Source organism: Balaenoptera borealis (genome assembly GCF_965194805.1).
Source record: "Balaenoptera borealis genome assembly, chromosome: 11".
Taxonomy (NCBI): domain Eukaryota; kingdom Metazoa; phylum Chordata; class Mammalia; order Artiodactyla; family Balaenopteridae; genus Balaenoptera; species Balaenoptera borealis.
Genome location: NC_138868.1, coordinates 39,647,638 through 39,664,601, shown reverse-complemented (window position 1 = coordinate 39,664,601; position 16,964 = coordinate 39,647,638). Strand labels below are relative to the sequence as shown.

The window sequence follows — 16,964 nt, the reverse complement described above, 5'->3', positions numbered from 1 at the left end:
CTCCCTTTTTTTAAAAAAAAATTTATTTATTTATTTGGTTGTGGCAGGTCTTAGTTGCGGCAGGCGGGCTCCTTAGTTGCAGCTCGCCAGCTCCTTAGTTGCAGCATGTGGACTCCTTAGTTGCAGCATGCGAACTTCTGGTTGTGGCATGCATGTGGGATCTAGTTACTTGACCAGGGATCAAACCCGGGCCCCCTGCATTGGGAGTGTGGACTCTTAACCACTGTGCCACCAGGGAAGTCCCCCTTCTGCCTTTCTTAAACTTGGACTATTTATTTTAAAAAAAATTGAGTCCCTCATTACTGTCTTTATTTGAAGCTTTTATAATTAACCAAATGTTTTCTTATACTGTATAAGCAGTTTAAACTTTAAAATTTTGTTTACTTGTCATTTTAATTTTAGCTGAAAAGCATTTCTTTCCTGATTTTCTTTAGTGATCTATTTTAAGCATTATTTTTGATGTTATAATCTATTTTTAACCCCTATCTTAGAATTCTTTTGTTGAATTAAACTTCCTGAAATTAAATATATTATTAATGTGGCATTGGGAATGCATGTATATATAGTTTGAAAACATCTTTTCAGGACCTTAATATAATTGTACCTTTATTTCAGATGAAGTGGAGGACCATCCTACTACAATATTGTTTTCTCTTGGTTACATGTATACTTACTGCTCTTGAAGCTGTGCCTATAGACATAGACAAGACAAAAGTAGAAAATGCTCAACCTGTGGACAGTGCAAAGATAGAACCACCAGTAAGTGAATGCTAAAGATAACCTTGTGGAAAGAATTTTAACTAAAATATTGCTAAGAATTTATTACTTATAAAATTAGACATTTAGGAACTATTTCTGAAATAGCAGTAAAAAGAGTATTGGATAAGCATATGTTCTTTAATATCAGACAAAGTTTTTTTAATGTAGTTATATTAGATATATATATCTAATTAGTATATTAGATAGTGTATAGAAGAATTAATCATAATACATTTCCAATGTAGAGATAACCAACCAAGAAAACGTATTATATTCAGAGAAGAGACAGATAACAATGAGGAGAGACAGGTGACAAGGGGGTAAAACCAATTAGTATATTGGTTAAGTATTCATTGTCTAAGCCATATAGAAAATCTACCTTTATGTAAGAGTAAAACATGACATTGGTTCTGATACAACTCTCTTCATTTGAGAAATACAGCTTTTAACTTTGACTGCCCAAACTATCAAAGTAGGTATGTCTCAATGCCATTTTGCTAGATGGTTTTTTTGTTTGTTTTTTTTTTTTTAGGATTGAAATCTTTAGATACAGGAAAGGAAAAACTTTCAGAAGAGTTATTGTTTGTTTCTTAATTTGAAGGATACTGGACTTTATTATGATGAATACCTCAAGCAAGTGATTGATGTGCTGGAAACAGATAATCATTTCAGAGAAAAGCTCCAGAAAGCAGACATAGAGGAAATAAAGGTAAATGTAATTAAATAATTATTTAACAAACACTTGAGCATGCCAGACACTGAGCTAAGTATTGGGATTACAACAATAAGACTTGGGACTTCCCTGGTGGCACAGTGGTTAAGAATCCACCTGCCAGTGCAGGGAACACGGGTTCGAGCCCTGGTCTGGGAAGATCCCACATGCCACGGAACAACTAAGCCCGTTTGCCACAACTACTGAGCCTGTGCTCTAGAGCCCATGAGCCACAACTACTGAGCCCACATGCCACAACTACTGAAGCCCACGCACCTAGAGCCTGTCCTCCGCAGCAAGAGAAGCCACTGCAATGAGAAGCCCGCGCACCGCAAGGAAGAGTAGCCCCCGCTTGCTGCAACTAGAGAAAGCCCGCGCGTAGCAATGAAGACCCAACGCAACCAAAAATAAAAAATAAATAATTAAAACAAACAAACAAACAAAAAACAAAGACTCATTCTTAGCCCTTAAAGAACCCTCAAGGGAGACTAATATCCAGAAAAAGATTACTAAGATAAATATACACTGAGTGTATAATACATTTTGGAGATACAGAGGATGGACACCTAATTCAGTAGGAAGCGGTGGGGGAAAGTGGGAAGTCTTTCTTCCTGGTAGAGATTATGCCTGTGCTTAAATATGTGGCTGAGAAAAGGAGAAAGACTGGGAGACATGCTAGGCCAAGGTGCAAGAGAACAGAGACAGGAATATATAGGAACCTGGAAGGAGTAACTGTTGCTGGAACCTGGCCTGGGAAGTGGAGGCCATGACTGGCCAAAAGATGAGGTTGGAAAGAGTCATGGGCTAGATGACAGAGGGCCTTGTACATCATGGTAAGGGGCTTGAATCATGATGTGAGGACAGCAGGAAGCTATTCAAAGGTTTAGCACAGGTTTAGTTCTGGTGTTTTAATCAGGTCCAGATTAATAGAAGACGTAACGGGCCATATCTTATCTCAATAGGGGAGGTTTAATTATTTGCCTCTGTCCTAAGAACCCTATTTATTTGACATTATCCTAGCCCTAGACATCTCCTTAGTACTCACGATAAAGAAAGGTTGTAAAAACCAAGATCTGACGTGAGAGATTCTTTTAAAGCCCACCCTTGAAGGGTAATGAATCCACTTAGTTGGGTTTATCTTAGAGTCAGCAGTAAAAAAAAATTTCCAATGATTTAATTTTAAACTTTCAGTTATACCTCTCAAGATAGTTTTATTGGTTTGCTTATGTTATTTTTGTTTATCTGTTTTTAACTTTCCTAAAAAGTTATCTTACCTGGAACTTTGTTTGAAGGAAACTTTCTGAATCAAACATACTTATTTTAGTCTCCGTCCCTGGTCTGGGCCCCTGTGAAAGTCTGACCCACATTAGGTTGTGGCCACTATCAGAACCTGTGTGTGGCTTTTATTTATTTTATTTTATTATTTTTTTAAAAAATAAATTTATTTATTTATCATTTATTTTTGGCTGTGTTGGGTCTTTGTTGCTGCACGTGGGCTTTCTCTAGTTGCCGTGAGCGGGAGCTACTCTTTGTTGCGATGTGTGGGCTTTACATTGCGGTGGCTTCTCTTGCTGCAGAGCACGGGCTCTAGGCGCTCGGGCTTCAGTAGTTGTGGCACTCAGGCTCAATAGTTGTGGCTCACGGGCTCTAGAGCGCAGGCTCAGTAGCTGTGGCGCACGGCCTTAGTTGCTCCATGGCATGTGGGATCTTCCCGGACCAGGGCTCAAACCCATGTCCCCTGCATTGGCAGTTGGATTCTTAACCACTGCGCCACCAGGGAAATCCCTGTGTGTGGCTTTTAGTTCACAGCTGTCCTCCTGGAGGCTGTGAATTTTTCTGGGAGAATGGTAACAGCCTTAAGCCAATAATTCCCTTGAATTATCTTTATTTTATTTTATTTTATTTTTTTGAATTATCTTTTTTTAATTGAAGTATATTTGACATACAGTATTATATTAGTTTCATATGTACAACATAGTGATTTGACGTTTGTATACATTGTGAAATGATCACCACAATAAGTCTAGTAACCATCTGTCACCATACAAATTTAATACAATATTATTGACTTCATTCCTCATGCTGTACATTACATCCCCATGACTTATTTATTTTATACCTGGAAGTTTGTATCTCTTGATCCCCTTCACCCATTTTACTCCTCCCCGAAACTCCCTCCACTCTGGCAACCACCAATTTGTTCTCTGTATCTATGAGTCTGTTTTTTGTTTGGTTTAGTTGGTTTGTTTGTTCTGTTTTTTTAGATTCCACATATGTCATGCGGTATTTGTTTTTCTCTGTCTGACTTATTTCACTTAGCATAATATCTACAGTCCCCTGAACTGTTTTGAGAATAATCTTGTGTTTCCTTGAAAAATTCATTTGAGCTGTGGAACTAATTTCCTGGGATGAATGATATTTAATGTAGAACTTTCAATGTCTCTTATTTACTTCAGTTAGGACTAAGAGCGTTATTTGGGGGCTAACAGACAATGTGGGTAACGGGAGTTACTATATAGAGATAATCAGGGAAAAAGAAAACAACAAGCTTGCCTTCTTCAGTATAGGAGAATACTTTTATAACTGTCTTCCTTTCACAGTCAATTTCTATTTCCTATGGGGTTGTGTGGGGGGAGACAAAATGAAGTAAGTTAAACAGTTGTTTAATGAAAAAGAAATTGAGTAAAAATAGACAATAAAAATCAAGCCCACAGAATCATTACAAACAGCTGAGCAAAGACTCCTGTCTCAGGAAAAACTGGAAAAAAAAGAGAAGTTGTCCTTTGTTGTCAGCTAAGCATTTTGAAAGGAGAATCATACTATGTTTCTTCACTTACCAAACATTGCTAACTGGGAAGATTATGGCTTCGCCCACACCACTTCCCTGAATGTACTTTTGTGAAGGATGTCAGTTGACTTCCTTATTTTTTTTTTTAATTAAAAAAAATATATATTTATTTATTTATTTGACTGCACTGGGTCTTAGTTGCGGCAAGTGGGATCTTTAATTGCGACATGTGGGATCTTTAGTTGCAGCATGCAGGATCTTTAGTTGCAGCATGAGGGACCTAGTTCCTTGACCAGGGATCGAACCCGGGTTCCATGCACTGGGAGCATGGAGTCTTAACCACTGGACCACTAGGGAAGTACCTGTCAGTGATTTCTTAATTTCCAGATCTAGTGAGCACCTTTTATTCCTCTTCTTACTGGATTCCTTTATTTTATCTCAGTGGTTCTCAGATTTTAAATTGTTAAAACAGATTTCTGGGCCCCACCTCCTGACTTTCTGATTCAGTAAGTCTAGGGCCTCCATAGCTAAAGTTCCCAGGTGATGCTGATGCTTCCACTTTGGGACCACACTTGAGGACTATTGTTTTATCTAATAATAATGACCATTCTCTCCTTGAAATGTACTACTCTTTTTGCTTCTGTAACAGCATATTCTCTTAGCTCTCCTTCTCCCTCTCTGAACATTCTTTCTTGGTCTTGCTTGAGGCGTTTCTTTTCCTTCCCTTCCTCCCCCTTGACTCAGTCCTGAAGGGTCTGTGTGCCTGATTGCTAGTTAGACTTGCAGTTTCTGATTGAAAATGCATTTTTAAACAAGAGAAGGTAAACCACTAGCTATTTTGTCTCTTAAATTTTGGAACATGAATAGAATTACTCATCTATGAAAAAAAGTAATCAAAGGAGACAACCTAAAAAAGATGAATTTTGAGAAGTTATTTATATATGGAATGACTAAAGCTTAAGGAAGCCACATTACTTTAAAAAAACTTTATTGAAATATAATTCACATACCATAAAATTTGTCCCTTTAATGTATACAATTCAGTGGTTTTATTATATGTACAGGGTCACGTAACCATCGCCACTATCTAATTTTAGAACAATTTTATTTCCCCCCAGAAGGAACCCTGTACCCATTAAGCAATCACTCCCCCTTTCCTTTCTCTCCTCAGCCCCTGGCAACCATTAATCTACTTTCTATATCTGTGGATTTGCCTATTCTGGACATTTCATATAAATGGAACCATACAAAATTTGGCCTTTTGTGCCTGGCTTCTTTGACTTAGCATAATGTTTTCAGTGTTCATCATGTTGTAGCATGTATCGGTGTATTCATTCCTTTTAATGGCTGAATAATATTCCACTGTATGGATATTCCATATTTTATCAATTCATCCATTGATGGACATTTGGGTTATTTCTACTTTTTTGGCTTGTATGAATAATGCTGCTATGAGCATTCATATTTAAAACTTTATGTGATGACTTCCCTGGTGGCGCAGTGGTTAAGAATTCTCCTGCTAATGCAGGGGACATGGGTTCGAGCCCTGGTCCGGGAAGATCCCACATGTTGCGGAGCACCTAAGCCCGTGTGCCACAACTACTGAGTCTGTGTTCTGGAACCAGTGAGCCACCACTACTGAGCCTGGGTGCCACAACTACTGAAGCCCACGCTCCTAGAGCCCGTGCTCCACAACAAGAGAAGCCACCACAATGAGAAGCTTGCACACTGCAACAAAGAGTAGCCCCTAAAAAAAAAAAAAAAAAAGAGTAGCCCCTGCTCACCGCAACTAGAGAAAGCCCAAGCGCAGCAACGAAGACCCAATGCAGCCAAAAATAAAATATAAATAAATAAATAAATAAATTTATTTTTAAAAAAAGACTTTATGTGAACATATGTTTCAACTCTTTAGGTATATACCTAGGAATGGAATTGCGGGGTCATATGGTAACTGTGGGTTTAACTTATTGAGGAACTGTCAAAATTGTTTTCCAAAGTGCCTGCACCATTTTACAATTTAAGTTACTTTTTGAGTTTCTTCTTTGTGCTTTAATTATGCTTTTCTAAATTATATGGTTTTTAGACATCTTGATTTTAGAGTTATAAACTGAATATCTTCTGAAAGAAATGCTGTTTGTAATATCAAATTTATCTAAAATAGTCAAAAGTATCACTACTTTATTGTAACCCTATTTTTAATATATTGTGTCTTATCTAAAAATGCAATGGAATAGATAAAATTAATTTATTATTTTTGTTAACAGAGTGGGAGGCTAAGCAAAGAACTGGATTTAGTAAGTCACCATGTGAGGACAAAACTTGATGAACTGAAAAGGCAAGAAGTGGCAAGGTTAAGAATGCTGATTAAAGCTAAATTGGATTCCCTTCAAGGTAAGTGCTAAAGAAAAGGCAGGAAAATTCCAGTATTTGGTTGTTAAGGTCAGTTTACAGACCATGTTCCTATAGTCAAAATTTAATGTTAGTATTGATTTGGCTTCCCTTATTTTTTAAAAAAATTTATTTATTTATTATTTATTTATTTAGGCTGCGCCGGGTCTTAGTTGCGGCACTCGGGATCTTCATTGCGGTATGCAGACTTCTTAGTTGCGGCATGTATGTGGGATCTAGTTCCCTGACCAGGGATCAAACCCAGGCCCCCTGCATTAGGAGCATGGAGTCTTACCCATTGGACCACCAGGGAAGTCCCACCTTCTCTTAATTTTTAAAATTTAAGTTTTTGAATAGGTTATATATTCACATCGTTCAAAAATCAAAATGATTAGCCTTAAATAATTACATCAATAAAAAGGAAGAATGAAAAATAATGAATTAAGCCACTGATTTAAATGAGGAAAAATAACGTCAAAGCAAACCAAAAGAAAGTAGAGAGAGAAAATCTAATTAGAACAATTTCCATAGATGAAATAGAACAATTGTCAGAGCTAGCTCCACAGAAACACCAGGTTCAGATAGTGCCAAAGGGAATTCCACCAAACCATTAAAGATCAGATTGTCAGTGCTATTTAAAGTATTCCAGAGCATAGATTAAGAAGGAAACTTCCACACTCTTATTATGTGTTGATGCCAAAACCAAAATTATTGGACGTTAAAAGAATATTCTATCATAGCAAGTGGAGTTATTTCAGGAATGCGAGATTAACTTAATTTTAGGAAATCTAATACTGTAAATTATCATATGAATAGATATAAGAAGAAAGAAATTTTTGGTGTGACAAAAGAAATTGTAAAGTCAAAGGACAAATAATGAATCGGAATAAATCTTTGAAATTTGTATTTTTTTTAAATTAAGACAATTTTTTTTAGTGCAATATAAGGTTCACAGCAAGATTGAGGGTAAGGTACAGAGATTTCCCATACACCCCTGTCCCCAGACGTTCATAGCCTCACCCAATACCAACATCTCCCAACAGTGTGGTACATTTGTTAATATTGATGAACCTACACTGACACATCATAATTACCCCAAATCCATAGTTTATATTAGAGTTCACTCTTGGTGTTATACATTCTATGGGTTTAGGCAAATTTATAATGACATGTATCAACTGTTATAGTATCATACAGAGTAGTTTTACTGCCCTAAAAATCCTCTGTGCTCTGCCTATTCATCTTTCTATATTCTTTTAATTTTAGACTATGAGAAGATTAAATAGCTATGAAGCAGAGTTTTTGAAATGTGAAGATATCTTAAAGAAAGTAATCTCATTGTTCATATGATCATCTCCATATATTCAGAAAAGGCATTTGACAAAAATTAACACCCCTTCTTAATTTTAAAAAAGTAATAAAATAGTAATCAATAGATACTTCTGTAACATGATCAGATATGTCCAACTCAGCTACACATTGGGGAAACACAAATATATTTTCTCACTAAAATCAGAAACAAAACAATGATGCTCACTGTCACCACTACTAATTAATATTGTTTTGGAGGTACTAGCCAAAGCAATTATACAAATGAAAAAATTGGAGGTAAAATAATTGGAAAGTAGGGGATAAAACCATCTCTATTTGCAGGTAATATAATTATTCACTTGGAAAACCCAAAGAACTTGTCTGAAAAACTTAGTATATACAAAAGGAAAATTCAACAAGGTAAACAATATGCAGAAATCAGTGTTTTTCATATGTACAAACAACAGCCAATTAGGAGATATAATGGAAGAAAAGACTCCATTTATGATACCAACAAAGATAAAACACCCAGAATAAACCTATTAAGAAATGTGCAAAACTTACAGATAAAAACTTTAAAATGCTCCTGAAGGACACGAAAGTAGACTTGAAAAAAGGGGAAGACATAACATCTTTTTGATACAAAGACTCAACATTATGAACATGTCAGTTCTTCTTAGGTTAATTTACAAATTTAACATGATCCAAATAAAAAGATGTACTTTTTTCCCCTGGTACTAGCCAAGTTAATTTTAAAGTTCACATGAGAAGGGAAATGAGCAAGAAAAGCGATGTGCCTCTGACGAAGAACAAAGAAGAAGGACTAGATGTATTAGATATTAAAATATATCACTAAGACTCAGATATTAGAACGTTATGGTTTTGTCATGTAAGTAGAAAGACCAGTGGAACAAAATAGAAATTCCAGAAATAAAATTAAATACATGTGGAATTTAGTTTGAATTAAAGGTGGTATCTCATTATTAGTGAGATAAAGATTTAAAAAAAATAAGTAGTCTTGATAGAGTTGGATAGCCATTTGGAAAAAGGTACAGTTAGATTTATATCTCATATACATCAGAATAAGTGCTTATATAAATCAAAGATTTAAGTGTAGAAAATAAAACCATAAAAGCAACAGTTGACAACATAAGTGAATTCCTTTATTGTCTTGGAATGGCCTTTCTAATTATGAATCAAAATCCAAGGGCCAGCTTTGGCAAGTGGGAGACCCTTCAAGCTGGCTCCTGTGTCCTTGTAACATGCCCCCATAGGTTGGTTATCTGGGTGGTTCGTTGTCATCAATAAATATCTGAATACTTACTAAGGGTGGAATAGCAGTTCTTAAACTTCAGATTGCATAAAAATCACCTTAGGGAGCTAGTTAAAAATGCAGATTACTGGATCTCACCTCCAGATACTCTGATTCTAGGGATGAGTAATCTGCATTTTATCTTTTTATTTTTTTAAAATAGTTTTTTATTATTTATTTATTTATTTTTATTTTGGCTGTGCCGGATCTTAGTTGCAGCATGTGGGCTTCTTAGTTGCTGCATGCGAACTCTTAGTTGTAGCATGCATGCAGGATCTAGTTCCCCGACCAGGGATCGAACCTGGGCCCCCGCATTGGGAGCATGGAGTCTTACCCACTGGACCACCAGGGAAGTTCCTGCATTTTAAACACGTACCTCTGGTCAATGGATCATATTGGAGAAATTGTGTAGAGCAGTAAACTCTCTGCTGGTGAATAGACTTAGAAAACAAGTACCAAATACTCTTTATCCTGAAACTAAGGATATCAATGAGAGGTGAATTAACTCATACCATCCTACTTCAGCTGGTCAGACACACAAGGTAATTCCATCCTTGAAGCCAGGCCTAAGGTGGTTTGAGATTTCTTTGCCCTTAGACAACTTCCATCCCCTTAATCTTGGCAATATTTTCTTTATTCCAAGACAGGGGCTGAATTTCATTATCTAAAGTAAACTGTTTTATATGCTTAGAAAAGTTATGAGTATTTTCTCATTGATTCAAAATTTATGAATTAAAATTTCTGATAATTTGAAGAAGGGCTTAAAGTGTCTTAATTTTGCGGGGTTGTGTGTGTAATTTTTAAAGTAGGCAATACATTCACATGGTTTAAAAAAAGAAAGTGTAAGAAAGTATATAGCAAAAAGTTCCCTGATATTTTTGTACTTTATCAGTTCCCACTGCCCCCTAATACCATCCTTCCTGAGTTTCTTTACTCATATATAAACAAATACAAATAAAAGTTCTTATTTTTCCTCTCTTTTATACAAAAGATACATGCAATACACGTTTGCAGCTTATATTTTTCCTTTACTAATATATTTTGGAGATCTTTCTGTATTAGTACATAGAGGCCATCATTTTTTTTTCAGCAACTGCGTAGATTTCCCTTATATAGGTATACCATAATTTATTTACCAGACCCCTCCCTGTTGATGGATATTTGGGTTATTTCTAGTGAACACTCTTGTACACATACCACTATGTATCCATGTAAGATTATCTGTAGGATAAGTTCCCCACAATGAAACTGTTAAACCAAAGGATATATGTATTTGTAATTTTGGTAGATACTGCCACCTCCACAGAGGGTGATCAATACCCATTCCCACCAGCAATAATGTCTCACAGCCTTGCTAATTATAAGTATCATCAAACTTCAGGAGTTTTGCCACTCTGTTAGATGGTATAATTGTGCAGGTTTAATATGTATTTCTCTTATTTTGAGTGAGGCTAAGTGTCTTTTCATGTATTTCAGTGACGGGTCGTATCCTTTAGGGCTAGGTTTTGTAACAGATCTTTTCTTCATAAGTAAAACTTCTAGTACAAGGCCATACTGAGAATTCAGTGAAAGCTTAGTTGAACTAAATTTCGCTGTTTCTTACTTTCTGGCGTAACAATATGTTCCAGGCTCATCTTGTACTTTATACCCTGCCCTAGCCCTGGAATTAGCCATTTCTCTGAGGATTCCTGGTTCTTAATTTTAGTGCAAAATGATGTTACAGACCAAGAGATGGCACTAGGTGTGCTCAATACTCCTGGGATATATTTTCTTCTTGACACTTCCATAGGACAGAGATAGGAAATACATGCATGTCTATACACATATGCATGCACACACATATATATAAATATATATTCATACACATGCATATACATGTGAAACATACATGCATATATGTGTACACATTATATATGTATGTTTTAGAAATAATAAGTTCACACAGTTAGCACTAATTCCCATCCCTTTCCCCAAGTTTCTTTCTTGCCTTCCATGATTTTCATGTTTGTATGTTCTTTTTTCCTAAGTGAGAACCCTGACTTCTAACAAATCAACACATGTACATATTTTGCTCAGTTCTATAATACAACTGAAATCGTCCAGAATCGCTTCACTCATTCAACTACAATACACTGTAGCTTGTTGTTTTTTTTGTAAGTTCTTTACAAAGAAAATGATGTTTCTTTAAAAATCAGTCATAATCAGGGACTTCCCTGGCGGTCCAGTGGTTAAGACTCTGTGCTTCCAGTGTAGGGGGCGAGGGTTCGATCCCTGGTGGGGGAACTAAGATCCCACATGCTGTGCTGTGCAGCCAAAAAAAAAAGTCATAATCAAATGAATTTACTGAATTAGATTTTTATTGTTCCATAAAGGATTAATTGGAGCAGCATACAAATAGTTCCTTCATATAAATTTTAGAGCAATTCTTTTTAGAAATTCTTCTTAGGACTTCCCTGGTGGTCCAGTGGGTAAGACTCTGTGCTCCCAGTGCAGGGGGCCCGGGTTCGATCCCTGGTCGGGAAACTAGATCCTGCATGCATGCCACAGCTAAGAAGTCCGCATGCCTCAACTAAGTAGTCTGCATGCCACAACTAAGAAGCCCACATGCCTCAAGTAAGCATCCGCATGCCGCAACTAAGAAGTCCACATGCTGCAAATAAAAGATCCCACATGCTGCAATTAAGACCAGGTGCAGCCAAAAAAAAAAAAAATTCTTATTAAAAAAAAGAAAGAAATTCTTCTTAGACCTTTGGTGAGGGTAGTATATTAGAGTTTATCTAATTAAAAGTAGGAAATTTGGTACTTTTACAATAATGAAAAAGTTTTTACTGTAAATTATACTGCTAGCTAACTAGTCTTTCTTGAAATAACATTAAAATGTACACATTAAATTGTATTCCATTCTAGATTCAAGGGCATTACCTTTGCCTAGAATAACAATATGTACGATATTCTAAAAGAAAATATGAACTTTTAAATCTAAAACTTTGCATTTTCTTATAAAATCCTATAGGAATTAATATGAATGCTTATTCTTTTTTTTAAAGGAAATCACCACATCAATTTTAAATTTATTTATTTATTTATTTATGGCTGTGTTGTGTCTTCGTTTCTGTGCGAGGGCTTTCTCTAGTTGTGGCAAGCGGGGGCCACTCTTCATCGCAGTGCGCAGGCCTCTCACTATCGCGGCCTCTCTTATTGCGGAGCACAGGCTCCAGACACGCAGGCTCAGTAATTGTGGCTCACAGGCCCAGTTGCTCTGTGGCATGTGGGATCTTCCCAGACCAGGGCTCGAACCCGTGTCCCCTGCATTGGCAGGCAGATTCTCAACCACTGCGCCACCAGGGAAGCCCCCTGAATGCTTATTCTTATGTATTATTTATATTAATGTTTCTAGCTTCTAATAATTTATTGTTTACAGTTTTCTCATTTTCTTTCAGATACAGGCATAGACCACCACGCTCTTCTAAAACAATTTGATCATCTAAATCACCTGAATCCTGAGAAGTTTGAATCTACAGATTTAGATATGCTAATCAAGGCGGTGAGACTCATTTCAAAATGTGTTATCTTTGTTGTGCCTTTGAGGTTTTGTAATTTGACAAGTAAATTCCAGAAAGTGGTAGTATAACTTTTACATACTCTCTAGAATATCTTTAAAGGGAGATAGCTTAACCCTTATTAGTATAGATAATAATGTGGACATACAGGTCTGTAATCCCTTGCCAACAATTCCAAAATCCAAAATACTATAAAAATGGAAACCTGGCTTGAATTATAGTAAGGCTATTTATAGGTTTTATTTAGCTTACTTAGTGTGAGTATTTATAGATTTTGATAAGGAAGTACTAATCTGTTGGGTTACAGACTCTTCAGGGGTGTTATATGATATGGCATATATGCCATATGTCTTTTCTAAAATCTAGAAAATTCTTAGACACATCCTGCCTCAGGGATTTTAGATTATAATTTGTAGACCTCTCATGTACTGTATGAAGTTAGCAAATTAGATGTTCTAGCCTGGGTGTTACTAAATTTAGTTAAGTCGTTAGGAACTGTTCTAGTTCTCTATACTGTACAGATTTGATACAGTCCCTTACTTTTTCTTCTTTTAAAAATAAATTTATATGTTACTTGCTTATGAGGAACTTCCTAAAGTTGAAGCTAGCTCTGAACTTTTACTTTCTTTGAATGCCTACATCTCTGAGAATAATAATGACTGAAATAGAAGGGTAAAATTTAAAACAGAAGTCAAATATGTTTTGGCCCTCCTATGCTACCTTCTGTTAGAGAGTATGCTATATGCAAGAAAGCCTTTGTTTATATTTTTCAAGCACATCTTCTTATTTAATTTAAATATTGCATTATAGGCTACAAGTGATCTGGAACACTATGATAAGGCTCGACATGAAGAATTTAAAAAATATGAAATGATGAAGGAACATGAAAGGAGAGAATATTTAAAAACACTGAATGAAGAAAAGAGAAAAGAAGAAGAATCTAAATTTGAAGAAATGAAGAGAAAGCATGAAAATCATCCCAAGGTTAATCATCCAGTAAGGATTATGACTTTGTAAAACCATAGTTAGATGAAGATACTTCTTTGTGCCAGATAGAAGAATTTTATAAGTTATTAGTACTTAAAATCTTGATTCTTAATTCTGCAAAGTTTTTCAATTTTATATTTTATTTTGAGCCTATATACATAGATTATAGTTTGTTTTGAGTGGTTTTTTTAAAATTGATTCACAGGGAAGCAAAGATCAACTAAAAGAAGTGTGGGAAGAGGCTGATGGATTGGATCCTAATGACTTTGACCCCAAGACATTTTTCAAATTACATGGTAACAGATTTGATACAATATTAATATTTATATCTTTTGTTTGAAAAATTATAGATGCTTTACTCTTAATTGATTTCTGCCAAGGTTTGCTAATCGAGTCCTATTGATAGTACACATTTAGAGTTTTCCTCTAGGGTAGTATAGTAGTCTTTATTGCTCGTCTGCAGTATAAAATACTTTAGGTCAGTAGCTATGTCTTTATACTTGCTTTTACTTTTGAGTCATTATATGACTTATTACAAGTTTCTCTGTAAAATGAAGGCATTTCTGTGTCTAGCTAGGTTATATCTAATGGACTTTATGCTCTAATATTAAAATTTACTTTTAGTCTTATAGCATATTGCTTCACTTTATATTTTTGGAAAAAATGGTTAATATATATATTTTTCTAAATAACTATGATGAATTATGAATAAGTAGTGAATTGTTATCAGTTGGACTGATCTGAGGCGTCATAAAAAAGAAAGACACCTTTTTCTGTAGCATGTTGATGCTTCATGTTAAGTAATACTTTTGCAAACCATTTGTAATTAGTTATATTTTAACTATCAATTTTCTAAGGCATTAAAATCAGTTTTTGCATTTGTAACTTTTAAACTTTAGATGTCAATAGTGATGGCTTCCTAGATGAACAAGAATTAGAAGCCCTATTTACTAAAGAGGTAAATGAGTTCATTAAGTATTCAGTGGTTTTGCTCTGTCTTTTTTCCTTCTATTATCTTCCTTTCTTTTATGTTGGTTTAAAATTTTTCTTTTTAGTTGGAGAAAGTATATGACCCCAAAAATGAAGAGGATGATATGGTAGAAATGGAGGAAGAAAGGCTTAGAATGAGGGAACATGTAATGAATGAGGTATGTTTGAAAAGTTTATCTGTTACTTCTGTGGATTTTTCAAGTTCTTGCAATAAATCTTATTGTAAAATGGAAAATAAATATACATAATAGATATTTAATTGGATTTTGCGTTTTTGATCCAGAACAGTCAGTAGGTTCCCTTAGTGTAAATAAAATTATTTTGTAACTGCTTTAAAATATTTTAAAATATTAAGATGCTGCTGCATATAAAAGAATGCTGTAAAACATTCTTTTAGAAGTAAAAAATAATGTAGTCCATTATTTGATATTTTAAATGCTGTATTAGTTTTTGCTAAGAAATTAAAAAACTCAATACCTTAATGGTTTATAACAACACGTATTTATTTCTTGTTCACATTATTAAGCTGAAAACTCTGAAATAGCTATCATAGGCAGGGTAACTTAAGCCCACTTTTTTGTTGTTTTGTTTTGTTTTGTTTGTTTATTTGTTTTTGGCTGCACCACGTGGCTTGTGGGATCAGCTTGTGGGATCTTAGTTCCCTGACCAGGGATCGAACCAGGGCCCTTGGCAGTGAAAGCATAGAGTCCTAACCACTGGACCACCAGGGAATTCCCCAAGCCCACTGTTTTGCTTCAGTGATTTTCACCTGATATTTGAGCTATTCATGGTAAATTAGGATTTTTGTTGAGTGCTGTCTTCCAAGTAACAAATGAATTTCTTTGGCCATCACAGAGTTCACTTTTGTAACTGAATTTGCCATAGTCTATAAGAGCCATTAAACAGGGTTTGGAAAGGTTGTCAACTTTAGCTTTGATTTAGTTAGTTGTTTGTTTTTAGGAAAACAATGTTGGGAGCATTTTAACTTAAACTCCTTTACTCTTGGCTAAAACAGTTTTCTTTCTGGAAAGATTGTTTTTCTTGCCCAAGCACTTGGCTTTGAAAGGAGGTATGGTGAGTAAGGAAAACAATACTAGTCTACCCAGTCATATCAGCAGACTCAAACTTGGTGATCTTTGGGGGTATCAGTTATTTTCAAATTTGAATTATATAGAAGAGAAAGTTATCTATTTTCTGATTCTAGGATAATGTTGAGTGTCCTGTTTTGATTTTTTTCCCTCAGTTTCTATGGATGTTAGGCTAGCCCTAATTGCTGTATGTTTATGTAGTAGCATCTATTAGAAGAATTTCTAGTATCTAAATAATGTGAAAGAGTTATTTTATTTTACATGTACATTTTCCTTTAATCAGGTTGATACTAACAAAGACCGATTGGTGACTCTAGAAGAGTTTTTGAAAGCTACAGAAAAAAAGGAATTCTTGGAGCCAGATAGCTGGGAGGTAATAGAACCTACGTGAAATGGGATGTATGGTTCAAGAAATTCTACATCAGTCTATTCTGCTTTTAACTTTTATTCGCCATTATGTTTGCATGTATAGTTTTACCATCTTGGCTTTTCATATAAAATGTCACTATAAAATAATGAACTTGATTTCTTGCAAAGCTGGGACAATTGATCTCTATTGGTAATCACATTGCATGTAATTATATCTTTCTAAAATCGTACTTTTTTTACGTGTAAAATAATGTTCATTCTTGAAAATTAAAAATATGGATACAGTTAAAGTATGAATTAGAGGTTACATGTAATTCTACCATCTGGAGGTAGGCACTTAAATTATGCATTGTGTTATGCCAGTTTGGAAATCGTTTGTATATTTAGTATATGCATATATAGCATATAGTGAATAAATAGTGTACTGTCCCATTTTTAGCTTACATATACACATAAATTCATATCTATATATTTTTTTAAATGGCTTCATATATTCTCTATATAAATGACTTTGTATGTTTGTGAAATTCTGTTTTTTTAAAATATAACAATATTTCATGAACATTTTCCAGTGCCATGTCTCAAAATCTCGATTTAAAAAATGACCACTTAGCATGCAGTTGTGTGGTTGTAGCATAATTTATACAGCCATTCATCCAGATTCAGACATTATGGGTCAATTCTAATTTTTTTTTACTGT

The 16,964-nt window shown here is 35.0% G+C and overlaps 1 protein-coding gene across 4 annotated transcripts in view; it reads left to right on the top strand.

The window, feature by feature from the left end:
• The window catches only part of NUCB2 (nucleobindin 2), a 44,134-nt gene that overhangs the window by 15,664 nt on the left and 11,506 nt on the right, over positions 1 to 16,964 (top strand). For all 4 annotated transcript variants that reach the window (XM_082341605.1, XM_082341604.1, XM_082341603.1 and 1 more), the window contains 9 exons: positions 616 to 759; positions 1,361 to 1,468; positions 6,524 to 6,650; positions 12,711 to 12,814; positions 13,641 to 13,826; positions 14,023 to 14,113; positions 14,717 to 14,775; positions 14,873 to 14,965; positions 16,179 to 16,268. In XM_082341605.1, coding sequence (XP_082197731.1) covers positions 616 to 759; positions 1,361 to 1,468; positions 6,524 to 6,650; positions 12,711 to 12,814; positions 13,641 to 13,826; positions 14,023 to 14,113; positions 14,717 to 14,775; positions 14,873 to 14,965; positions 16,179 to 16,268 — 1,002 coding nt within the window. The remainder of the gene's footprint in view (positions 1 to 615; positions 760 to 1,360; positions 1,469 to 6,523; positions 6,651 to 12,710; positions 12,815 to 13,640; positions 13,827 to 14,022; positions 14,114 to 14,716; positions 14,776 to 14,872; positions 14,966 to 16,178; positions 16,269 to 16,964) is intronic.